Raw genomic sequence first — 27460 nt, 5'->3', positions numbered from 1 at the left:
ATTGTTTGTAATTCAGTCATCAAAGCAGATTGTGATTTAACCATCTCTGCCACCTCAGAATGGCTTATTTAGCACAAATAGAGACAAGTAATGAACTTGACTTTCTATCCATTGACAGTGAATGGAAATTCGATCCAGGTATCATAAAGAAAATAAATCTATACTTTGGGAACAAAGAATAGTTTGTGCTATAACATTGAAATTGATTCCATGGACATCTGAAGCTTCCTGAAAGTATACTTGCATATCCAAATGTAATTGCCAGAAGGTTCTAAGGCCAGTAATTACACAGCAATCACTGGAAAGCTAGTCAGCAGCCACATTTGAGGGGACAGGATGAAGACAGAAAAGCTTCTAGTACTTGATGATGTTTCTGTTATTAAAATAACTAAAAGCGCTAATTTGGTTGGAAGTACTTTTTTTGATCGAGGTACTTTTATTTCAATGATGATAACTCCAGTCACATGGAAGTGACTGAATAAGGCCTTAACGGCGGTGTGTAATAATTTAACTCTGTAGTACTATAAGCAGAAATCACTGGTGTAGTAATCTAAAACATAAAACAGAAGTATAATAGATATCAAAATTTAGTTTTTAATATTGAATGTACTACCCATCACCCTGAGCTCACTAACCTGAATTGGCTCTCAGTTAAGCAATACCTCAATTTTGGAATTCTTGTTTTCAAAACCCTCAAAGGCCTTGTCCTTCACTATCGCTGTCATCTCGCCTCTCTCATGGCGTCCTCAGCATCCTCGATTTTAGTCGCTCCATCTTTGGCGGCCGCTCCTTCAACTGCCAAGACCCTAAGTGCTGGATTTCCCTCCTTGAGCTTCTCCGTGTCTTTCCCTCTCTTCCATCCTTTTAAGATGCTCCTTAAGGTGGTTCAGTGGTTAGCATTGCTGCCTCACAGCGCTGAGGACCCGGGTTCGATCCCGGGTCACTGTTCGTGTGGAGTTTAGACATTCTCCCGTTTCTGCGTGGGTCTCACCCCCACAATCCAAAGATGTGCAGGGTAGGTGAATTGGCCATGCTAAATTGTCCCTTAGTTGGGAAAAAAGAATTGGGTACTCAAAAATTTTTTTTTTTTAAAAAGATGCTCCTTATAACTTATCCTTCTGACTAAGGTTTTTGTTATCTGTCCTAATGCCCCCTTATGTGACTCGGTTTGTTTGGTAATGCTTCTGTTAAGTGCCTAGAGATGTTCTACTACTTTAAAGGTATAAACAAACGTTGTCATTGCAGTATTGAATATTAATGAAGGGCGGCGTGATAGCACTGTGGTTGGCACTGTTGCTTCACAGCGCCAGGGACCTGGGTCGATTCCCGGCTTGGGTCACTGTCTGTGCGAAGTCTGCACATTCTCTCCGTGTCTGCGTAGTTTTCCTCCAGGTGCTCCGGTTTCCTCCCACAGTCCAAAGATGTGCAGGTTAGGTGAATGGGCAATGCTAAATTGCCTTTAGTGCCCAAAAAGCCGAGGTGCGGTTACTGGGTTACGGCGATAGGGTGGAGGTGTGGGCTTGGGTAGGGTGCTCTTTCCAAGGGCAGGTGCAGACTCGATGGGCTGAATGACCTCTTTCTGCACTGTAAATTCTATGATTAAAACAGTTTACATACCTTGGGTTAAGTAAAAATTGAACATATCATCAAAAAATGCTTTCATTACTTTCAAATTGTTTTTAAAAATGTGTCTTGTGATTCACCTGAGGAAGGAGCAGTGGTCCGAAAACTAGTATTTGAAACAAACATGTTGAACTTTAACCTGGTGTTGTAAGACTTCTTACTGTGCTCACCCCAGTCCAACGCCAACATCTCCACATTGTGAAAAAGGAGCTTGGGTATGTTGCCCATTTCCTGGTGTAAAGTAGTGCATCTGTAGAAAAATCACTGGTGCATTTTCTTACAATTATTGACATGTCGGCCGGAATATTCTGGCCATTCTTGCTGGTGGGATCTTCTGGTCCTGCTGATGGCAAACCCAAGGTTTCCCGGTTGGGGGGGTCCATAATGCATGCTTGACTTTCAGGCCCATTTTCAATTTAAGCTGGTAAAAATAATAAAATTCTAATCATTTGAAGTCATGCAGGTGGTCTTAGAATCAAATTAAAATCGCTGCAAATACCCTCTAACTACAACTTCCGTTTTGTTAAATTGCCTGTTTTTTTTGGTTTGCTTTCCCTCGGAATTGTGTTTATTTTATTTCTAAAATGCTGTTTTGAATGTGATATTGAACGGGGAAACAATTGTCTGAGTGAACCAAAATTAACCAATTTTGGTGAACTAATTTTGACTAGAATAAAGCTGGTTGGGAGGGTTCATATTTTCCCACAGATTTACAAATTAGAGGGTAATTTACCCTAGCCTACTTTTTGTGGTGGGGCTCAATGGGAACAATCTCAGAAGGATCCAGTCTGCTCTATTGGGTGAAGATATTTTGTGGTGCAAGGAAATTACTTAATAAGGTTAAATGGCTGGAAGGAAAACTGATTGAGTTTGTGAGTTTACCCTGGTGAGAGAATCAGTGCATACAGGGCTGTTCAGCAACATTGGGCAAATACATGGCAGACAAAATGTAACATTGAAAGGTACGATGCATTTCAGTACAAAGAATGAAGAGACATAATATAAACTAAATTTTAAAGGAGGTTCTGCAATGAAGAGACCTGGGGGCGTACACGAACCAATCTTTGAACATGGTAGGACGAATTATGAAGGCTCCTTAGGAGGAAAAAACCTGCAGGATCCTTGACTTCAAAATAGGAACTGTCTACAAAAGCAAAGAAGTTAGGGCAGCACGGTGGCCTAGTGGTTAGCACAGCTGCCTCACGGCGCCGATGTCCCAGGTTCGATCCCGGCTCTGGGTCACTGTCCGTGTGGAGTTTGCACATTCTCCCCATGTCTGCGTGTGTTTCGCCCCCACAACCCAAAGATGTGCAGGTTAGGTAGATTGGCCACGTTAAATTGCCCCTTAATTGGGAAAAATGAATTGGGTTCTCAAATTTTTTTTTAAAAGCAAAGAAGTTGAACCGTTTATAATACATTGTTTCGGGCAATAAATTGATGGGCAATAAATGCCTGCACAGCCTGCAACTCCCACGTCCCATGAACAAATTTTTTTAAAAGCTGGAATATTAGGGTGAGTTGTTTAGACAGGCTGTCAAGGTCTTGGAGAGGGTGTGGATGAGATTTATGAGAATGTTGCTGGGCATAGAAAATTTGAGATACACGCAGAGACTTCAGAAACTGGAGTTGTTGTCCTTCAAGCTGCAACGGTGAAGTGGAGATTTTATGGGGCTGTTCATAATCAATAACAGTTTTGAATGAATAAGTAAGGAGAACTGTTTCCAGTGGCAGAATCATTGATAACCACAGCACTCTGATTTTAAGGTAATTAGCAAAAGAACCAGAGGCAGCACATTGTGCACTAAATTATGTTGAGATCTGGAATGCACTGCCTGATGGAAAGCAGGTTCACTAATATCTTAAAAGGAAATTGGATCAATGTTTGAAGGGTTGAAGCTTTCAGGGTTAAACAGCTTTGTCCTGTTTATTATTCTATGAAGTTGTCAAAATATTTACCTTTCTTTTTGGTGCGCTGAGCAAGTTATTCCTATAGTTAACCTCATGGTTCAATTTGATTGCCAAGATAGAATTAATTAAGCTCCTTGCTTTGTAGACAAACAGGGAAGATTAAATTAGAATTTCTGCTTTGGTTGGAATTGTTGATTTCAATGTACAGGTGGCTCATTTTTTAAAAACTCTTTCATGGAATGTCAGAGCCATTGTCAAGGCCAATATTCTGTTGCCCATCCTTAACTGCCCTTGGAAAAGGTGGTGTTGAACCAGCTTTTTGAACTGCTGCAGTCCATGTAGTACAGGTGCACCCACAGTACTGTTAGGAAGAGAGTTCCAGGATTTTGATCTAGTGACAGTGAAGGAACAGCGATATATTTCTGTTATAGTGTGGCCCCTTTAAGGGGCCAGGCTTTGTGGTCCACATGACCGGCTCGGGATTAATTGCTCGGGAGAGTGCGAACCATGACCAATAGAGAGAAAGTGCGGGGCCCTGGGAGCAGGGGCGTCGGGCAGTATGGACCCCGGAGCTGGAGAGTCGAGACATAACCATCATTCCTCTGTGTCTGTATATAGTTGCTGTAGTGAATGTGATTCACACTATATATAGTTGCCAATATCACTATATGTTCATTATCTACCCGCTGTAAGATCAATGCTGTATATAGTTGCCAATATCACTCCATGTATATATGTTCATTATCTACCCGTTGTAAGATCAATGCTGTATATAGTTGCCAATATAACTCCGTGTATATATGTTCACTATCCACCATTGTAAGTGCAGTTGCACTATCCGACCACCAGGGGGAGTCGCTCTGGGAGTACGCGAGAGTTTGTACTGGGCTCCTCCCTTGGCTCCGCCCAGGACTCCTCCCCCTGGGACCGATGTATAAAGATCGGTGCCTTAGAACCAGCCTGCAGTTCATCTGGAGTTCAACGACAAATAGGCTGGCTCTGTTGTAAGTGTATTAAAGCCTCTGTTCAGATCCAACTACACGTGTTTGCTGAATTGATGGTTCCATCAGTTGTCTTTGCCCATGGTTAATAAACCCCCTTTGTTGTTACTGGAAGTTACTGTATTGTCTTGAGCCAACACTTTGATGACGCGGTAAATGGTTTGATAATTAGTCTTCTTTGAGGTGGGGCGGAAGAAGCCTCCAAAGACAGATGAGAATCGTGAACCATCGATGGTAGCACCTGTAGCCATCTGGGATGGCCACTTCCAGAATACAAAGTGGATGTTTGCAAAGACTATAGGGAAACTATGGACAGTGCTAAGAAAGCAGGCAGGGATGCTGGATGCTGGCACAGAGCCTGGATGGAATGAAATGAAATGAAATGAAAATCGCTTATTGTCACAAGTAGGCTTCAAATGAAGTTACTGTGAAAAGCCCCCAGTCGAGAAGGCAACTCCCAGACGAGACTGAAACTGTAGGTCAATTAGCATATTGATGGCCCATCTCCGGGATCAAAGGAATGACACTCAAGTAACCGATACTATTGCAGACACCCCTGCGCCAGAAAGACACAAACAAAGCAAGGCCAACGGCCCCCAAAGACACACCCAGCCATCAGGGCACCCACCCCTTTATTGGTCGAGATCAATACCGATGATCAAGATGCGGTCCAATTAATTGGGGCCAAGTTCAAGGCCCGCCCAAAAACGCGCGAAGCCCCTTTGGGTATAAGAAGAAGCCCTCGAGAGAGAGAATCGCTCTCTTGGACTCGGCTCTCGAAGCGGAGAGACCCGTCCGCCAGCTGCACCAGAAGCAAGTAAGTCCAAGGTCAACGCTCGCCATCAGACGGACAACCTTAGCTGTTCTCCTGTTACCTCTTTCAACCAACAGCCTCAGATCCGAACAACGGCCATTGTTCCTCTGACTGAGTGGGCACCCGAAGTTAAGTATAGGTGTTAGCGTTAAAGATAGTTTAGTTTATAGTATCTGTGCATGAGTCGATATTACTGTGTGTGTAAATAAATAGTATTGACTTTGAACTAACTGGTGCATTGGTTCTTTGATCAGTATTCGGGTTTGAACCTTGTGGCGGTATCGAAAGATACCTGGCAACTCTAGAGCAAACATAATCAGGATTAAGAAAGGCGCCCATATTGACCACCATATTTAGAACCAGATAAACAGAGCAACACACCCAAAAAGTGAGTGAAGGTGCCAATGATTGGAAAGTTAGACTCGTTCGATCAGGGGGCCGAAGACGGGAGCCTGAACATCGAATGGCTCCACTATTTCTTCATACTGAATGAAATATCAAGGGAAGACAAGCAGAAGGTGATACTTGGATGTTTTATGGGCCTTAAACCTACAACCTGGTAAAAAAAAATCTTATGTCCCCATACTTGGTTCCAGGTGGATGCCACAGGTCCACACCCACCCGAAGAAAAAGGTGAAAGACATACGAGAGGTCCCAGCACCCAGAAATGCAGCCGAGTTTCCTGGGAATGATGAACTATTATGGCAGGTTCATACCAAACCTGGCTATAAGGAGCAAGATGAAGCTGTTCGCTTGATAAAACAAGCTCTGCATCCTTCAAAACTTTTAGTTCATTTCTACCCGGAGAAACCAATTGTTGTCGCATATGACATGTTCCTATGCAGGATAGGGCAGTTATACTCCATAAAATGGAGGACGGATCAGAACAACCAATTGCCTTTGCCTCAAGGACTCTCTCTCAGAAGCTGAGCGAAATTACATTCAATTCAAAAAGGAGAGACTAACTGTCCTCTATGGTGTTGAAAAGTTCCACCAATAGATTTACAGACGTTGATTCGTAATGATAACTAACCATGAGCCGCTATTGGGTCTTTTGCAAGAGGACAAGCCAATGCCCCAAATGCCTCCAGCAGGCTGTAACATTGGGTCTTGCTGCTAGTTTCCTACAGCTATACTTTTCAGCACAGGCCTGGCACCCAAACCTCTTGCCAAAGAACTTAGTGCCACCTAGGGTACCCCAAGTAACCATTTTGGTGCTGAACCTTGCTGGTGTCATCCGGACTCAAATGAAATTGTCCCCAACGAGATCCAGTATTATCCAAGGTGAAACGGAAGATACAAACAGGTTGGCACGACATGAAATCCGAACAGTTGAGGCCCTGTTTAACCGCAAGGATGAACTCCCGCCAAGGATGGAGTAATACTTTGGGGCTCTCGAATCGCTGTTCCACCCCAGCGAGAATCCCTCTTACAAGAATTACCCAGCGCCCATCTGGGCCAAAGAAAAATGAAGATACTGGCTCACAGTTATATCTGGTGGCCGGGAATTGATAAAGCTATTGAGGAACAGGTACGGTGATGCATCCCCTGCCAGGCTGAACAATCATTACCTCTTTTAGCCAATTTCCATCCCTGGGAGTGGCCAGGTTGCCCATAGACCAGAGTACATGTCGACTATCCAGCCCCTTTCTTGGGCAGGATGTTTCTTGTCTTGGTAGATGCTCATTCAAATGCGTATCTATACAAGAGATGGGAACTACGACCTTGGTAGCTACTGTGAAAGCCGTACATCGGATCTTTGCCATATGTACCAGAAGCAATTGTATCTGATGATGGCACTCCTTTTACTGGGGACGATTTCCAACACTTTGTTTAAACAAACAGAATTTGGCATACCAGAACGGCTCCCTATCACCCTGCATCCAACGAATTGGTGGAAAGGGCCATACCGGAAGCAATCAGGCTGGCAGTTGCACCATCAGCTGGCCAATGTGCCAATGACCTACGATACAACTCCCCATGCCACCACAGGGATCATGCTGGCTGAATTTCTTATGGGCAGTTGCCTCAGAATCCTTTTCACCTGATATTTCTAAATTTGGCAGGAAGGGTTTGGCAGGCCTCACAGTAAAACTTCACAAAAGGGTGATCGATCATTCCAGCTGGGTGACCTGGTTCTAGTTTGAAATGTTGCCTCCGGATCTCTCTGGTTAGCTGATCGTATCGTGTCCCAGTCTGTGGTAAATGTCACTGGAAGGACTGTGCAGAACCATGTCGACCACATGAGGAGCCCCAATGACAGAACTGATGGGTCCGACTAGTGCCACTGGTGTTCCTGTGGCTCTTCCAGAGCTGAGGGAGCCGGGAATTTCCGAGTCAGCCCCGGCAGAATTCCAGGTGGGAGTTGGCAAGGTGAGCAGCTCTACAGAAGAGGTGGTGTCTCCTGAATCATTGTCTTCTGCAGACAAGAAGACTACCTTGGAGCCGGTGGAGTCGGCTGTGGGCTAAGGAGGTCTGCGAGGACTCCCCGGACAGACTGACTCTGTGATCAACTCTTTTCCCTTATGTCACTTGACCTTGTATATGACTTACTTTGTAAATTGTAATGAGAGACGTAAAGGGGGGAGGGGTGTGGTCGCACAGCCCCTTTACGGGGGTGGACTTTGCATTCCACGTGACTGGCTCGGGACCAATCGTACGGGAGCATGCAGACCCCAACCAATAGAGAGAAAGCGCATGGCCCTGGGAAGAGGGACCAGGGCAGTAAGGACCCCGGAACTGGAGAGTCCGGACCTAACCATCATTCCTCTGCACCTGCATATAGTTCCCTTTACCTTCTGTTGTGAAGTCCTTTTGTTACTGAAAGTCTCCAGTGTATTGTCTCAAGGTGCCACAATTCCCAATTCTGCATTGTGTGTGGCTTTGAGGGGAACCTGCAGGTGGTGGTGTTCCCATGCACCTGCTAGAGATTGTGGGTTTGGAAGGTGCCGTTGATGAAGTATTAGCGAGTTTCTGCAATGCATTTTGTATGCAGTACATGCTTTACTGGTGAATATCCGTTTTACCGAATTAGGCAGCAGAAGACTTTCTGATGATTCACAACTCTTTCATTGTGATACTTTTAGTTCAGTACAAACACTGGTTTCCACACTACCCTTCTAGATCCTCTCCCTGTCCAGAGCCTCCCCAAGTGGGGAAAAAAATCCAGCTCTTAAATATGTGCTTCAGTGAACATCACCTGCTCTGAACTCCCTCTGAAGCAAGACCTGGTTTGCTCTTAAAGGGACCTGCATTTCTAATATTGTCAGTACACACTGCTGTCAGTGCATCAGTGGTGGAGGGAGTGATTGTTTAAGTTGGTGAAAGTGGTGCCGAGCAAGTGGGCTGCTTTGTCTGGAGTATCTTGAGAAATAGTTTTTTTTTCTCAACTTGCTGCTCAAACTCATTTGTCTCTTGAAGTCCTTACGCCCAAAAGAAGAAAAGACTAATTTTAAAAGCACCTCAAAGGCAATTGGCAGACTCCTGTCCTGGTGATTAATCAAATATAGGGCAAGGTTTATGGACATGGCCAGCTTTTAGCATGACGCCTTTTAAACTAGCAGAGGTGATTATGGAAAGTAAATTTGCATTTAAAATTCCTTGATACTTTGTACCAATTTTGGGGCACTGACACTAATTAGAAAGCGAGCAACCCGAGCAGAAACTCTATTCCAGCTATGTTTACGTGCTGTTGACAAATCATAGAAATTGGTCTGTGAACAACCAACTGGGGCTTTTAGTTGTAAATAGTCATTAGTTTCCCTGGATTTGTACCAGATGTCAGCATACCAGAACTGGTCAATATCCTGGGTTTTCTTCTCAAATATTTTAATGCTGCAAAACAGGTCCTTGTGCAAATAGGCTGGAAATGCATATATATTAGACTTAGTCCAATCACGTGGGCAGTAAAATTGGCTGGGACGTTGCAGTAGTAATGACGTTGAAATTTTCAGCATTTGCTGAACCTGGCAGCAACCTGTTGAGGCCGCGCATAAGCAGCTGAACACAGAAATCCTGATGTTGTTGTTGGTGTTCCCTCCCAAGCTACGAGGTGCATGGCTGTGCAGCAATCTGCATTGTGCCGTGCTGGAAACAAACAGACACGCACGCGCATAGCAATGTTCCCTTTAAGGAACTGCACAATGCCACAAGCTGCTTGAGGACCCATTTAGAGGGAGCAAACACATTTAGAGGGAGCATTAGTTGCTGTCAGGTATCCTCTATGCACTTCTCCAGAGGACGAGCTGTTGAAGTTCTCGTAAATTGCAAACAATTAGAAATCACTGAATTGATGAGAGCCTGCAATTTTATGCTCTTAGTCCAGCTGTGGGGGACACAAAACGTTTGACAAATTTAAACTTTGTTGAATAAGGTGAATTTGGATTAATGGACATGTACTAAATATGTAATTACTGCTGGAAACCCCCTCTAGCTGAAACATTATTAGAAAACAAATTCCTCGTTTTAAAAATACTTTTAAAGTTTATTTTTGATCTTTTTGTTTCTCCTTTAATCCATTCATTTATATCACACTCTCCTTCACTTCTAATATTGTTTTAAATGGTGCATTTTACTTTCTGATGTGCTGCCTCAGAATCCTTCAGTGTGATTGGTTACGTACTGTTTGATAACATCACTGTTGCTAGAAGCCTGGAGATTCCTTGACTTGCTCCTAGATCGAAGCTCCCATTTGAATAGGGGAAACCATACCCCACAGTTGGCTAGATTTTCATGATCAGGGACAAATGCCATTGATGCACCACTGACCGCAAAATCCGGGTCATATTGTTTCCCACTCAACTGAGCTATGAATGCTTAATTTGAGAAGCTCGGCATCAAAATAATTGAATCCTGCAATAGTGGCAGCAGGCAAGGCCTGGAAATGTTGATGTAGCATTTTATGCAATAAAAATCCTCCATATTCATTTTATTTTGTAAATAGTTTGTATTCTCCTCCTTTTTCACATTTTCTCCCAAATTTACACCCACCAACAATAAACAATAATCAGTAACAAATATGTCATTCCCATATCGATAACAACGATCCCATCCTCCCACCAAACCCCAAAGATTAGCCCGCATGTTCACATAAACAAATGACAAAAAGGAATTAGGGATCACCCATAGTCGCCATTAACACAGACAGCCCCCCTCCCCCCAACCCACCCACCCACCCACCCCAACTAATGTTCGATGATATCCAGTTCTTGAAAGTGCATCATGAATAATGCCCATGAATTGTAGAACCCCTCCGTCCTTCCCCTCAGTTCAAACTTAACCTTCTCAAGAGTCAAGTATTCCAACAGGTCCCCTGCCACACCAGGACACAGGGTGGAGAAGCTGCCCTCCAAGCCATCAGGATCCGCCTTTGGGCGATCAATGAGGCGAAGGCTACAACGTCTGCTTCCGCACCCGTTTCCAACCCTGGCTGTTCCGATACCCCAAATATGCCCTCTTGGGGCTCCGGGTCCAGTTTCACGTGCACCACTTTAGAAATTACCCTAAAAACCTCCTTCCAGTAATCCTCTAGCTTTGGACAGGACCAAAACATATGAACGTGATTAGCGGGCCCCGCCCCTGCAACGTTCACACACATCTACTACTCCTTCAAAGAATTGGCTCATCCTCGCCCTCGTGCGATGTGCTCTGTATACCACCTTCAGCTGTATTAGCCCCAACCTCGCACGTGAGGTGGAGGCATTCAGTCTCCGGAGCACTTCACACAAAAGCCCCTCCTCCATATCCCCTCCTAACTCTTCCTCCTACTTTACTTTGATCCCTTCCAGTGGTGCCTTCTCCTCTTCCAAAATAGCTCCGTATACCGCCGATACTACCCCCTTCTCCAGTCCCCCTGTCGTCAGCACCTCTTCCAGCAATGTGGAGGCTGGCTCCACCGGGAAGCTCAGTATCTCCTTTCTGAGAAAATCTCGAACCTGCATGTATCTAAACATTTGGGGGCAGCACGGTAGCACAAGTGGCTAGCATTGTGGCTTCACTGCGCCAGGGTCCCAGGTTCGATTCCCCGCTGGGTCACTGTCTGTGCGGAGTCTGCACGTTCTCCCCGTGTCTATGTGGGTTTCCTCCGGGTGCTCCGGTTTCCTCCCACAGTTCAAAGACGTGCAGGTAAGGTGGATTGGCCATGCTGAATTGCCCTTAGTGTCCAAAAAGGTTAGGAGGGGTTATTGGGTTACGGGGATAGGGTGGAAGTGAGGGCTTAAGTGGGTCGGTGCAGACTCAATGGGCTGAATGGCCTCCTTCTGCACTGTATGTTCTATGTTCTATTTCCCCCTGCGCCAGCCCATACTTCGCTTCCAGCTCCTTCAATCCTGCAAACCGACCCGTAAGAAAAAAATCTTTTAGTGTCTTACTCCCCTTCTCCCATTTCGGAAAATTTCCTTCCCACTTCCCTGGTTCAAATCCGTGGTTCCCCCGAATCGGCATTTCCCTTGACCCTGCTCCCAATCCGAAGTGTTGGCGAAATTGCCTCCAAATTCTCAATGAAGCTATTACTACCCGACTCCCTGAGTATTTCCCCGGGGCCATCGGGAACGGCGCTGTTGCTAGTGTTTTCAATCCCGACCCCCTGCACAAACTCTCCTCCAATCTGACCCACTGGGAATCAACCCCTCTGACCCAGCTGCGCACCTTCTCCACGTGCGCCGCCCAGTAGTAATACATCAGGTTCGGAAGACCTAAACCCCTGCCTGCCTTCCCCTCTGTAGCAGTACCTTTCTAACTCTGGCCACCTTCCCTCCGCATATGAACAAGGTAATCCTCCCCTCAATCTCCCTGAAAAAAGCCTGCTGATTTTCAATGCCTGCAGGAAAATCAGCAGGCATTGAAAAATAAACAGAAATCGTGGCAACGCGTTCATTTTAACCGCCTGTACCCGACTCACCAGTGACAGAGGGAGACCATCCCACCTTGCCAGATCAGCTTTCACTCTCCCCACCAAACTAGGAATGTTGTACCTGCGGAGCCCCCCCCCCCCCCAACCCCCCACCCACTCCTGGGCAACCTGCACCCCCCAGGTACCTAAAGTGAGTCCCTGTCCTACGGAATGGCTGCTCCCCCACCCCTGCCCCCACCCCCGGCCGAGACACCACAAAATACTCACTCTTGTGTAGATTTAGTTTGTACCCCGAGAAAGACCCAAACACTCGAAGCAGCTCCAATATTCCCCCTATCGACACACTCTGTTCTGACACGTACAACAGCAAGTGATTGGCATATAAGGACACCCTATGCCCTATCCTTCCCGCACTATTCCTTTCCATACCCTGAAACTTCTTAATGCGATGGCTCAATCGCGAGTGCAAACTGCAGGGAGGGACATAGGACATCCCTGCCTAGTCCCACGGTGGAGAGAAAAGTATCTCGAGCTGATGTTGTTTATGCGGACGTTTGCCCTCGGCTCCTTATATAGTAGCTTTACCCAGTTCACAAATCTTGGTCCAATCCCAAACCGCTCCAGAACTGCTATCAGGTACCCCCATTCTACCTGGTCAAATGCCTTCCCAGCGTCCAATGCCATAACTACCTCTGTTTCCTTTCCCTCCGCCGCTGCCATAACGAGGTTCAATACCCTTCTAATGTTTGAAAAGATCTGCCTCCCTCTCACGAACCCTGTCTGATCTTCACCTATGACCTGCAGGAGGCACCTATCTGCCAGTACCTTCGCCACTACTTTTGCGTTCACATTCAAACGTGATATGGGCCTATACGACCCACGCTCCGTCGGATCCTTATCTTTTTTTAGCAACAGGGAAATCGATGCCTGCCCCAAAGTTTGTGGCAACACCCCCTTCCCTATCGCCTCTTCAAACATCCCCACCATCAGGGGTGCCAGCTTATCCTTGAATATTTTATAATATTCCACCGGAAACCCATCCGGCCCTGCCACCTTCCCCGACTGCATCCTCCCAATCGCATCTTTTATCTCCTGCTCCACTGTCGCTCCTTCTAATGTAGCCCTGTCCCCCTCCCCTAACCTCGGGTGCTCCAGCCCATCTAGAAATTCCTGCATCTCACAGTCTCCCCCAGGTGGCTCTGACGCGTACAACCTCTCTGTGGTGGTATGGATATGAGCACTGCCATTGGTGCAGAGCACTGACTTCCCATTGGCTCTGGCTGGTCATGTGCCTCTCGTCCGATTGGTTGGGACTAGTCATGTGACTGCTCTCCAATTGGTCAAGAGGCAAGTAGGCCCCGCCTCCGAGGTGGGGTATAAGTACCCAGAGTTCCTGGCGGTCGGTCATTCTCTGTAGTCGACCACCGGGCTAACAACTAGCTGATTAAAGCCACAGTTCGGATCCTAAATGTGTCTTGAGTCGAATTGATGGTACGTCATTCTCATAAAATTCCTCAAAGACCTTGTTAATCAAATCCAGAGCCACCACCAACTTCCCTGCCCTATCCCTCACCTGCACAATTTCCCTTCCGCTGCCTCCCTCCGGAGCTGACCTGCTAACATAGCCTTATCTCCATGTTTGTAAACTGCACCCCTTGCTCGTCTCAGTTGGCACACCGCCTTCCTGGTGGACAGTCGGTCAAAGCTCGCCTGTAGTTCCTTCCTCTTTTCCAGCTTCGCTGGGTCCCCATCTTCTGCGTAACTCCTATCTACCTCCAACATCTCATGTATTACCCTCTGCCGCTCTAACCTCTCTTCTTTGTCGACCCTGGCCTTAAAAAAAATCACCACACCCCTCACCCACCGCCTTTAGAGCCTCCCAGACAACTTCCTTCGACACCTCTCCCGTACAGATGAAACCTACATATTCCTCAATTACCTTTTCAATTTTGTCACAGAATCCTTGGCCCCCCAAAAGTCCCACATCTAATTTCCACACCGGCCAATGTGCTACCCCCTTTTCCAGTACCATATCCACCCAATGCGGAGCGTGATCTGCCACTGCAAGTGCCGAGTATTCCGACCCCTTAACCCCAGCCAGCAAAGCCTTACCATGAAAAAGTCGATCCGCGACTGCTGAGAAAAACGAGTACTCCCATTCCCTCGGGTGCAGAAACCTCCAAGGGTCACCCCTCCCATTTCCACCATTAGCCCAGTCAATGCCTTCCCCCCCTCTGATGGGACCAGCAAGCGCGGCCGTGACCTGTCCAACCTTGACTCCTGCACCAAGTTCCAGTCCCCCCCCACTATCAGTTCGTGTGTGTCCAAGTTGGGGTAGCCACAAACACCTTCTTTGCGAATCCCACATCGTTCCAATTGGGGCCGTATACACTTAACAGCGCCACTAACCTCCCCTCCAGCGCCCCTGTCAGAATCACATATCTACCCCCCGATCTGCCGCCACCTTGTCCATCTGGAAGTGTACCCTTTTGCTGACCAACACCGCTACCCCTCGAGCCCTTCCCTCAAATCCAGAGTGAAACACCTGACTAACCCAGCCCTTTTCAAGTCTCACCTGGTCCTTCACCCTTAAGTGAATTTCCTGCAGCATTGCTACCTCGGCTTTCAAACTTTTAAGATGCGCAAGCACTCTTGACCTCTTGACCGTACCTCCTAACCCTCTCACGTTCCATGTGACTATCCTAACTGGGGGCCTCTCAACCTCCTCCCCCCCCCCCCCCCCCACCCTTCTTATCACCTTACCACCGGGCCCTGCCCATGAGCCTGACCTGCCCCTATCCATTATTAACGTCGGATCCCAACCCCCCCTCCCAAAGACCCCCCCTACATTTCCTCTCGAAAACACATCTCCCGGCATCACTCCCTTCCCCCCACCCTTGCTTGCCTCGTAGGCCCATCGAAACCTACTAATCAGGTTCCAATGTCCGCAGCCCTCCTCTCACCTCACCTCCGTTCATGAGCCGACTTTAGTTAGCTAGCGTGGGTGGCTCTCCCCGCCAAGGTATACCGTCCCCTCACACCCAGTCCCAGAGAAAGAAAAAACAAAAACAACAATCCAACCCATACCATTCACTAAAATAAGATGTAACCGTCGCAACACAGAATGCCATCAACCCAACCAATAACTTGAACTGTGTAACAATGTGAAGTGAAGTAAATTAAAACACACGTCAGGAAAAAGAAAGATATAGCATTTATACATTTTCCAGCTTCCCAATCACAGTCCACAGTTTCTCTTCCAGCTCCGCTCCTTAAGTCTGTCCCGAGCCTTCTGCCCTCACGAACGCCTCAGCCACCTCTGCTGTCTCAAAACAAAAGTCTTTGGCATCATACGTCACCCTCAGCTTCGCCGTGCATACCATACCAAATCGCATCCCCTTTTTGTACAGTGCCACCTTCAGTTGCCCGAACACTGCTCCACTGTCAGGTCCTGGTAGATCCGAACTCCAGCACCATCCCACTGCACCTCGCGCTTCTGCTTCGCCCAGCTTAACACCTTCTCCTTCATGCAGTACTTACGGAAGAAGATAATGACTGCTCTTGGCGGCTCATTCACTTTGGGCTTCGGCCTTAATGACCGATGAGCTCGGTCCAGCTCATACCGGGAGGGGTTCTCACCCTCCCCCATCAACTCCGCCAACTTCTTAGCGAAGGACTCTGTTGGCCTTGGGCCCTCTGTTCTCAGATTATGCCGCCTCGTGAGGTTCTCCAAGTCCTCGTGCTATGCTCGGCGTCCTCTGTTGACCTCCACCACCCTCCGCAATTCGTCCCCCATCGAGGTGAACTGGTTGCTGTGCTGCAACACGGCCTCCTCCACTTCCTTCATCTTCTCGTCCTGCTCTGTCACCTCGGCCGATGTCTTTGCCACCGCCACCCTCACCGGGGCGATTGCCTCCTTCACCAATGACTTCAATGTGACCGCCATCTCCTTCCTCAAAGCCTCCTTGTGCCTCGCAAACTGCTTTTCCAGCTCCACCACCATCACCTCAGTCATCTTCTCCACCGTAAGTAGTGCGGCCCCACCATGCGGTCCGGCATCTGCCATCTTGTCAGCGCTATTGCTGGTCCTCTCATTCAACGATGAGCCCGCATTTCCTCCCTTCTTTGACGCTGCTTTTTGCATCCTTTAATGACTTACTATTTTTCCTTTTTTTTTCCCACCCTTCTTTCCTTCTTCAATCTTCATTTTATAGAAAAACAAAAAATTCTTCCTTCAAAAAATGAAAAAAAACCTTTCACCAAGTTTCTTTAAAACTTCTTTCCCTTCTTTTTTGTATTCCTCCAGAATTCCTCTGGGACCAAACTTCAGTCTTCTTACAACATTCTAGGCGTGAGCCACCCAACATCGCGCCCTGGCTTCGGGCCTGCCACTTCGACTTCCGTTTAGCTCCGCCCCTGCTGCTCCGACCTCTGCGCGCGCTGGGCCCGACGCCTGAGCTCCAGCCGCCCAACACCCACGCGGGGTTCCTCACCGGTTTTCAAACCGGCCCCGCTTGACGCCGGGGACGGCCCCAAAGGCCGACAATAATCTGGGGGGAGAGCCCCACCTAACCCTTTTTTTCGGACACAAAGGACAATTTAGCATGGCCAATCCACCTAACCTGCACATCTTTGGACTGTGGGAGGAAACCGGAGCACCCAGAGGAAACCCACGCAAACATGGGGAAAACGTGCAGTCTCCGCACAGACAGTGACCCAAGCCGGAATCAAACCTGGGACCCTGGAGCTGTGAAGCAACTGTACTAACCACTGTGCTACCGTGCTGCCCATTCAAAATGAGTACTCCTCCTCACCAAATCTCTGCTTGGTAGTTAACCTGAGACCAGTCCTTTTCTCTGGTTGGCAAAGAAGTATCTAATGTGGGCCATTTTCTCCTAAATCTCTCATTCGACCAACTCAAAGTCTGAAAGCTCCGGCAGCAACATGACCAGCTGCCGCCTCCTTTTGTGTCAAAGTATTAAAGCTTGCACCGACTTCTGAATAAGTTTCAATTTGAGTTTCTGTCTTCATAACATGGGCCATATGGGTTTGTCTCTTGGCAGATTCCCTCGGAGGTCCCGGGTCCCTTTGATTTTACCTTGAATCAAAGGAAGCAGTTTAAAAAGTTGCCGTCTTATAAAGTCCAGCATTTGTAGTACCCAATGATGCCATGAGCTGACCACCTGTCCCTTGAGGTCAGTCTTCAGCTCAATGGCACGTGATGTTTTAAAAAATATTTTACAACAGTTATGCCACATTTTTAAAAAACTGTTAGAAACTTTTAATGCTCTCTTATAACAGGAGCTGGTTGGGGATGGGGAAGAGGAGCTTTGTGCCATTGATATCCGAGGGACAGACCCCAGCAGATGGGATGTTTAGGATTATTACTAGGCCCCAGATGGCCTTTATCAAAAGAGACCGGGTAATTTTATTTTTCCTGTCTGCAGTTTATTGGAGTTTGCTCAGATTAAAAAAATCTCCAAATAAGTGGAGTAATGCTTCATCCTCATTCCTTTGCCATGTAAAACTAAATTTTGAGGCTCTAATTTCTTGCAAGTAAAAATCGGTGGAAGTTGTGGGCAAATAGTCAGTGTCTAGCGCTATTGCTTGAATGTGTGTTCCTCTGGGGCCCACTGAAGTACTCAGAAACTTCCAGGTTTCTGCTTCAGTCCAATCGCTGGGAATTGCCGTGCTGTTGCAGTCATCACCAGCGGCAAGCTTCACCGCATTTGCCACGGTGGGAAATCTGGTCCATCTAAAAACTGGGCATGTTATTTTGGAGGGTAATCCTAAGTGCCCTGCTACTCGCCAGAAGGTTATCAAAACTTGAATTATATCTTCAATCGGCCCTTTGTTGATAGTTGTTTGAAGGTGTTAATGTTTTGTTTAAATAAAATCTCTTCCAGGCCTTTGGATTTATGACACGTGTGGCCTTACAGGCAGAGAAACTGAATCATCACCCTGAATGGTTCAATGTGTACCACAAGGTAATGTGAATGCTGGTGAGTTTGACAGCATAAAAGTAGCACGTTCTGTGTGTGTAAATCATTCAGTCTGCAGCAACATGTAACCCTTGTGAATCCAGTTTTTGCATCACTAGCAGTGTGTGTACAGGCACGCCACACGTCTCCCGCACTCCAAAAGTAATGTGGTCATTTTTTCTGTTGCAAAAAGACACATATAGCTGGTTATAAAACTTGTAAACTACTACAAACCTTTACTGGTGTGCTCTCAGACGCATTGCTATCTTGGTTAATGTGCTACTGCTGGTTGGCCCTGAATCTTTCCTTTGATGTTTGTTATAGAGATCTGCACAGGAGGATCAAAGAGCCTCAGCTATTAGTAGCACTGTAGCTAACAACATTATGTGTGCAGTTAATGCTGCTTTTAGTCCATCCAGACCATCACCAATTTAAACTGAGATCAGAGTAAGTGCTCACGTTGGAACGCATTTTACATTGCGCTACTCATCCCCCCCATCCCCCCCCCTCTTCCTTCCGTCCTCATTGTCCTCACCAAGCCAACGCATTTGGTTATACTTTTGTGCTTCTGGGCAGTCACTTCTCGCTTATGCACATTACCTTTTCACTATTGTTTCCTATATTTACTTTGATATCAGTGTGGTTAACCTCCAGAGTAGATTAAATATATATAAATCAGGAAGCACTAGATGCATTTTTGCCAAGAATAACTTTTAGTTTGGAATTATAATATAAAACAGAAATAAAACTGCACATGGTGGAAATCCGAAGTAAAAACATGAAATCCTCAATGTTCAAAAGTTTGGCAGCGACTGAAATGAAAGAACAAATGTTTTTTTTCTTATAAATTTAAAGTACCCAATTAATTTTTTCCAATTAAGGGGCAATTTAGCGTGGCCAATCCACCTAGCCTGCACATCTTTGGGTTGTGGGGGCGAAACCCACGCAAACAAGGGGAGAATGTGCAAACTCCACACGGACAGTGACCCAGAGCTGGGATCGAACTGGGACCTCGGCGCCATGAGGCAGCAGTGCTAACCCAGTGTGCCACCGTGCTGCCCTAAAGAACAAATGTTAATGTTTCAGGCATAGTCCCTCATCCGAACCAGGAGATCGAGATGAAAAGCATAAGAAGGAACAGAGTAAGGAAAGTGAGGAACACATACAAATAAAGAAAAATAATAAGCTTTAAAAAGATTAGGTATAGAAATGATAGGAGTTATAATGCCATAAGGCAAAAGGTGAGAGAAGTACAATAGATAGAGCACAAAAATGAAGCACATTCCATGGCTTCAGGATTTCCTAAAGCGCTTTTGAATCTTTAGTCTGTTGTTCAATAAGAAAGCACACATAGCCAATTTACACATGTTTCCAATTGTCAGTGTGATGATGTTAGCTGAGATATAAATATTGACCAGGAAACTGAGGAGAGCTCCCTCACACCAACTCCCTCACACCGACTCCCTCACGCCGACTCCCTCACGCCGACTCCCTCACGCCGACTCCCTCCTCAACGAATTGCTGTCCCCATCCCAAAGGGAGACAAGCTGATTGTCCTCGGCAACTTCAGTGCTAGAGTTGGGAAAGACACAAACCTTTGGAAAGGCGAGTTAGTCAGCGAAGGCGTGGGGAAAACAAACACCAACTGCAGTTCTCCTCCTGACAGAATGTTTAGAACATGACCTGGTCATCATGAACACCCTGTTCCGTCAGAGGGACGAGCAGGAAATCTCACGGCAACACCCCCGCTCCAAGCACTGGCACCTAATAAACTAAATCATCGTCCGGGCAAGAGACCGCAAAGACTTCTGCATGACCTGTGCCACGACCGTAACCGACGATGGCTTTGCTGACCACCGACCAATCCGCTATACCATCTCATCACTCCGGCCATAAACCGACACAGGCAGAAGAAATTCTGCCGTGGGAGACTCAATGTTGCTGGACCCGAAGAAGAAAGAGCTACTCAGCCGACCCCTCACAGCTAACCTCACAAGAACCACCGAGCCAGAGCCGCAGATTGTCCACAGCGCCTCATCCCCTTCAAAAGCCACAATAGTCCGCACCTGCGAGGAGACGCTCGGGCTCTCAAACAAGAAACACCAAAACTGGTTTGACGAGAATGATCAGGAAATCCAGGGTCTGCTTGATTGCAAACGCAAGGCGTCCTGAACGGGCAGCTCCACCAAAACTCCACTGAGAAGAAACAAGCCTACAGGCAACTTAGGTCGGGGTGCGACAGAGAACCAGTGACCTAAAGAACAGATTATGGTTGGAAACAGCACAGGAGACTCAGCAACTTGCTGACAATCATGATTTGCATGGCACCTTCAGCACAATCAAAACCATCTTCTTTCCGAGAACCCAGGGGCCCACCCCAGTGAGAGCCAAAAGTGATGAGGCGCGCATCAAAGACAAGAGAGCAGTCAATGCCTGCTGGAGAGAGCACTTCGATGACTTCCTTAACCAAGACACAGCCTTCGACACAAGCATCCTCGATCCCATCCCGCAACATGCTATCCACCACCATCTCAGCCCAACCCCAGCTCGCTATGACGTCTCAAAAACCATCCGACAGCTGAAGAATAACAAGGAGACCGGTCCGACTGCTGAAATTACAGAGGGACTCCCCTACTCACCACCACAGGAAAGGTCATTGCGAAAATACTCTTCAACCGCCTCCTCTGAGTTGCTGAAGAGCTCCTCCCTTAGTCTCAGTGCGGCTTCTGCCCAACAAGAGGCTCAATGGGCGTGATCTTCAGCGCGCAACAAATCCAGGAAAAGTGCAGGGAGCAGCATCAACCTCTGTCCGTGGCCGCCTTCAATCTCATAAAAGCCTTCGACTCTGTTAACCATGAGGGATTGCTGAGCATCCTCCTGAAATTTGGCTGCCTGCAGAAATTCGTCATCATCTTCTACCTGCTCTACGATGACATGCAAGCCTTGATCCTCACCAACAGAACCACCACAGACCCAGTAAGTGTGAAAACTGGGGTCAAACAGGGCTGCAACATCGCACCAACGTCTGCTCCATCTTCCTTGCAGCAACGCTGTATCACGTCACCCTGAAGCTCCCCGCTGGAGTGAAGCTAACCTACCGGACAAGCGGGAAACTGTTCAACCTCTGCCTCCAGGCCAGAACTAAGACCGCCCCAACCTCTCAGAGACACCTTAAATGTGACCATCTTCAAAAAAGGAGACTGGTCCGACTGCTGAAATTACAGAGGGATTCCCGTACTCGCCACCACAGGAAAGGTCATTGCGAGAATACTCTTCAACTGCCTCCTCTGAGTTGCTGAAGAGTTCCTCATGATCTGCAGTAAGCAGATGACGTCTGTGTGCGCACACATTCAGAGGCCAAGCTACAAACCATTGTCAACACATTCACCGAGACATATGAGAGAATGGGCCTCAGACTAAACATCCGGGAAACCAAGGTTCCCTACCAGCCCGCTCCTGCCACACAAAACTGCCCCCAACCATCCAGATCTACGGTGAGCCTTTGGACAATGTAGGTAATTCCCCATACCGCAGGAGCCTTCTCTCGGTGCGAGCAGACATTGACAACTAAATCTAACATCGAGTCCAAAGGGTCAGAGCAGTCTTCGTACGCCTGAGGAGCAGTGTATTCGAACACCAAGACCTCAAATCCAGCAGCAAGCTCATGGTATACAGAGCAGACGTGATCCCTGCCCTCCTCTATGCATCAGAATCCCAGACAATTTGCAGCAGACACCTTAAATCCGTGGAGAGATATCACCAACGCTGCCTCCACAAAATCCTGAAAGTCCAATGGCAGGATAGGCCGTACCAACAGGAGTGTCCTCTCCCCAATATCCCCAGCATTGAGGCACTGGTCACACTCGACCAGCTGCAGTGGGCGGGCCACATTGCCCGCATGCCTCAACAAGACTCCCAAAATAAGTGCTCTATTCTGAGCTCCGCAATGGCAAGTGATCACTAGGCGGGCAGAGGAAACGCTACAAGAACACTCTGAAAGCCTCCCTGAATAAATGCTACATCCCCATCGACAAGCGGGAATCACTTGCCTTGGAACGCACAACCATTAAGAAAATTCCCCTGCTTTTAATATTGGCAGGGGATCTTTTTAAATTAAAGGTTATTTAAATTCATTTTCAGACTTGGAATAGAGCTTGAAGCCACATATTTGCTTTGAAGGTCAAATACTGCTTAGATGCAATTGGGCCAAAGCACTGGATCATAATCACAAATTGTAACATTTGGAATATATTAAATTCACGTTTTTATTATAAATACTGATTCAATTTAATACTGATACAATCACAGACTTGAACCTTTAGTTTAAAAAAAAGATGCCCTCTGTTACTGAAGTCGCCAGAGTACCAGATGACCGCAGACTGCTTTCCCCTTTGAGGAGTGAACTGACTGGTGGTGAAGATCACCACCCCTCAGGCGAGGGGCAAGGTTGAGAAGGTGGGGCCTTCCTGAATAACCTGAGCTGATACAGGAATTGAACCCATGCTGTTGGCCTCGCTCTGCATCATGAACCAGCTGCCCAGACAATTGAGCTAATTTGGCCTCTGGCTAGATAGCTGCTTATTTCTATATTTACATTGACAGGAAAACCATATAATCTTCCAAATTAAAGGTTCCATTTGCTGTGCAGAACTACTTGTTACAGCTGTGTTCTCCCTTTCACCGTCCCACTCTGCTCCCTCTCTGTCCTACTCTAGATCAGTTGAATTGTTTATTGGTAATTATTGGATTGTAAGGGGTGACATTTACCCACATTAAGCAGAGTATTGGTCACTAACTCTTCCAGCATAAAAGAAAATTGTAAAGGTAAATTAGATCTTTTAATACAGACCTCATTTCCTTACTCCAGAAATTTCTCCAGTCTTTTTCTTTCTCTTTGGGTGAGAATCCTCTTGTTGCTGCTTGCAGTAAAAACCATCATCAACCTTTCGTCGCCTATTCTGTTTTCTTTTCCAGTTTTTAAAACCACAACTGTCCACGTGCAAGACTGTAAAAAGAGATAGCTCCTACGAAAATAATAGACAAGCAGAAAGGAGATTCTGAACTTCGCTCCGCCCACTGTAAAATGCAGGTGGAAAAGTGAATTTGCCCCACATGTTAACGTTCTACATTTCATTCCTCCCCAGGTGCAGATAACTCTTTTGACACACGACTGTGGTGGACTCTCCAAAAAAGATGTCAAGCTGGCAAAGTTCATCGAACAGGCAGCTGCTTCAGTAAATTAGTTATCTTTATGCTTTCTTTTAAAAGAAAAGTTTCAGGATGAAATATGATGCAATCTGGAGACATGCTGAACACTTTAATAGGTGAGAAGCATTTAGACTAGAAGCAATAATGGAATAGGTAATCCTGAATTTAAAAAAAAATGACCTTAAAGACTAGGATCACAGATGAAACATAAAGTTATTTTTGATCTTGGTTGTCCCCAATTCTCTGATCACTGCAGTATCGCTTGTAACGAGAAAATTTGGACCTAACAATGCAGCGCGAACAGACTTGTCGTTGTTCCTGAGAGCTGGCCATTGGTTCATGAAACATTATGTTGCCTTAGTTGCGTTTGGTTTGTAGAATGCCAGGACAATAAAGGCAAGCGAAGTATCTGCCATTGTCAAGTGAACGTCCCCAACTATACGTAGCGTGAGATCTTCTGGTCCCACCGATGGTACATCCCCACCGCGCGTTTCCTCACGGCATGCCGTGAATTCATTGGGAATTCCCATTGACTAGCTGTGAGACCAGGAGATCCTGCTGCTGTCCAATGGCGGGCTACCCCCCCCCCCCCCCTTCCCCGTCACAAAATACACCCTGGGGAGGCCAGAGAATCTCCTCCAAAACATACATTAAACGTCTTGGTGGAGATTTTAGCTCCCCTTGAAAGTGTGTTTTGGGTCCCTAGTTGTTGACACACATTTCCTGGATGTAAGTACTTACTTCCTTTCTCACAATTTTGCCATGCGTTTTATATTATCAAGTTCCTATGTTGATATTATAATGAAAGTTGTCTTCACTTTGTAATTCTGTGCTGGGTAGTTTTAGCACTTCTGTTTTGCATTGCACAGTTCATTGCTCAGTACTGCAGAGCAGATTGCTTGCCAAATGATCAATTTTGATGCTTATTTATAAACAATATAAAAGCAAACTATTATATAAAATAAAAACCAAATGTATGAGTTCAAAATGGGAAGTGTATCTGCGTATCCTTGTCCAATTGTCTTCTGTGTGGCCTGAAGACAACACTTGGTCTTGATTCTTCATGTACAACGCTGTGGAAGATAAACAGTAAATTCATTACTTGAAGATTGCTGCAAATTAGGACAGCTTAAAGGTATCCCAAAGCTGTGAATGGAAAATAGGTTCTTGCACCATTTAATTCCTCAACCAATTTTAGCTATGTTGCTGTGGGGAGGAGTTATATGACTTGCCATTAGCCATTTTCAACATTGCCAAATGCTTAGGCTGAAGAAAGCATTGGTGGGTACATTAATGTTTAAATTGTCTTAATTTTGTTTTAATCAGAAGACATGTTCCATTAATAAAACCATGTCTAAAACACCGTAGAACAGTGGTTCTCAAAAATGTGGTCTGTGGTCATTGTGCTCCATGGGTTGGTCCAAAATGTATCACTGATGTGCAATGGCACTGGTCAAAGCCATGTAAAAAAACACACCTGTACCCTCATTCCGACAAATACCTTCATGCATGGCATGAGTTTTCATAGACGCGAGCAATAATGTAGTTTTATACGCAAGATTCATGTTGATTTTGTTTTATTCAAATGGATGTAAGAGAAAATAACACTTGTGATTTTCTAGCATACTTGAATGTTTCAAATAAAAGCATTCTCTTAAATTAACATTTTTAATCTGAAGATGTCTACTTTTGTTTCTGACATGAATCAGTTTACTTGTGACATTTACTAAAACTGATGAACATACATTTCTGACATTTAGTAGCAAAAAGTAGCAAACTCTTTACAGTATCCACATGTTCCCATTCGTTCTGAGTTTTTTGAGGCAGGAAGGGAGCGTGGGTAGGGTAGGGCCAGTGGGTGGTCCGCGGGCTCGTTGCTTCATTCAAGTATCCCATGCCTAACAGAAGTGGGGGGGATACAACACTAGTTTGCGGGAAGGAGGGGGGATGATCGGGAAGAGTAAGGAGGGGGGATGGTCGGGAGGAGTAGATAGCAGGGGGAAACCCACAGGGGCGCAGGCAGGAGGGATCGGGAGAAATAGATGGGCTCCGGGGAGGGGGGGGGGAAGGAGTTGGGGGAGGAGGGAAGAACGCTGTTTGCAAATGGTCGCATATGGCGACAGGAACAAAGACATCATAGGTGGCCATTTTGATGGCCCCAAAGGGAAACCCCAGAGTGCAAACCCACATGGCAATAAGGCAATGATGGCCATCTTGGATGGCCTCCTGGATAAAGGGGATCCATGGAATGTAGGGGCACTTCCACATGGTGAGTATGACTGAACCCGCAGGAAGGGCGGGAGCAGAAACACCCCATCAGAATAGTCACCTTGAATGTGAGGCGGCTTAGTGGCCCAGTGAAAAGATCCGGATTCTTCACCCATCTGAAAAGCCTGATTGCCGACGTAATCTTCCTCCAGGAGACACACCTGTAGGAGAAGGAGCCACTGAGGGTAAGAAAGACGGTGGGTCGGACATTCCAGCGGATGAGGGCTAGGTGGGTGGCCACACTGCTCAAAAAGAGAACGGCCTTTGGAGCAACAAAGATGGTTATGTAGTGGGAAAATCATTTTCCATGGGTAGTGGGGGCAGACTACTCTACAATCGTAATCTCCGACCACTCTCCACACTGCGTGGATATGGGTTGAAAACGGGCGGGCCCAGTGCCCCCCCATGGAGGCTGGACACAGCCCTCCTCGCGAGAAAATATCACAAACCATCGATGAGACTGTGACCTGCAACCAGAACTGGGAGGTCTCACCCTCTGCATTCTGGAAGGCACTGAAGGCAGAGATAAGAGAGGCGATTATAGCATACAGGTGTCCAAGAGATAGGAAGGAGAGGGCAGCTAGGCAGCAGCTGGTTGACTCCATACTGGAAGTTGACCGGCGGTACTCCACAGCCCCGACCGTGGAATTACTGGCAGAGGGGAAAAACTGCAACTGGAATTTGACCTGCTCTTCATTGGGAGAGCAGTAAGTCAACTCTGCCAGACATTGGTGACCTTCTACGAGCATGGAGAAAAGGCCAGCTGCCAGTTGGTACACCAGGTGAGAAAGCAGGCAGCCAGAAGGGAAATAGCACAGGTTAGGGACAGGAATGACAGACTAGTCACAGCATCAGATGAGAATAATGACACCTTTGTGACGTTCTATCGAGGCTGTACAACTCCGAGCCCCCGGAGAGGGATTTGGAGATAAAGTGGTTCCTCGACCGACTGGATACGCCGGTTGTGGTGAAGGAAAAGAAAAGGGGCCTGGAAGTAACACTACAACTGGGTAAGACATGGAGAATATTAACTCGGTGTAGGCGGGGAATGGGCGGAGCTGAAAGAGTACCCTACAGAAAACGCGCGCCAGCACTGGTCCCGCACCTGCGGGAGATGTTCATTGACCCTCGGTGAAGAGGAATCCGGCCACCAATGCTGGTTCAGGTCTCAATATCTCTGATTTCTGAAAAGGACAAAGACCCAATGGAGTTTCCGGTCATACAGACCCATCTCACTCCTAAACACTGATGCCCTGACGAAGCGACTGGAGAGTTGTGTGCTGGAGGTCATTGCAGAAGATTAGACGGGCTTTGCTTAGGGTAGGCAACTAACAGCGAACATCAGGCGTCTGCTGAACATGATTATGGCTCCACTAGGGGAGGAGACACCGGATGTGATCATCTCCCTGGAAGCAGAAAAGGCCTTCGACAAAGTTGAATGGGAGTACCTCATAGTAGTACTGGAATGGTTTGGGTTTCGGCCAGGGTTTACCTCGTGGGTGAAGTGAAACTACTGTACAGTGCTCCCATGGTGAACGTACAGACAAACCAGCACTAGATACTTATTCTTGTGGCAGCACAGGGGCACAAGGCAGGGCTGCTCACTGCCCCCGCTATTGTTTGTCCTGGCAATTGAGCCATTAACGATCGCTCTTAGAGCAGCGAATGGGTGGAGAGGCATTCATAGGGGAGACAGAGAGCATAGAGTTTTAGTCTACGTGGATGACCTGCTCCGCTGTGTCTCAAACCCTCTGGCCAGCCTGGGAGGAATAGTGAAACTCCTAAGGCAGTTTGGAGCCGCCTCTGG

The 27460-nt window shown here is 46.8% G+C and overlaps 1 protein-coding gene across 2 annotated transcripts in view; it reads left to right on the top strand.

Moving 5' to 3' along the window:
- LOC119965302 (pterin-4-alpha-carbinolamine dehydratase 2-like) overlaps positions 1 to 25050 on the top strand; it is a 92320-nt gene extending 67270 nt beyond the window's left edge. Inside the window, exons 3-4 of one of the 2 annotated variants that reach the window (XM_038795850.1) lie at positions 18103 to 18183; positions 23322 to 25050. In XM_038795850.1, coding sequence (XP_038651778.1) covers positions 18103 to 18183; positions 23322 to 23420 — 180 coding nt within the window. In that variant the 3' untranslated portion in view covers positions 23421 to 25050. Of the gene's footprint in view, positions 1 to 16502; positions 16820 to 18102; positions 18184 to 23321 lie in introns of those variants that run through there. The other variant, XM_038795851.1, reaches the window with a different exon arrangement.
- Positions 25051 to 27460: the final 2410 nt, after the last annotated feature.

The sequence above is a fragment of the Scyliorhinus canicula genome, chromosome 4 (assembly GCF_902713615.1).
Source record: "Scyliorhinus canicula chromosome 4, sScyCan1.1, whole genome shotgun sequence".
NCBI classification, from domain to species: Eukaryota; Metazoa; Chordata; class Chondrichthyes; order Carcharhiniformes; family Scyliorhinidae; genus Scyliorhinus; species Scyliorhinus canicula.
Note: the sequence above shows the minus strand (reverse complement) of the source record. Positions and strands in the feature narration are given on the sequence as shown.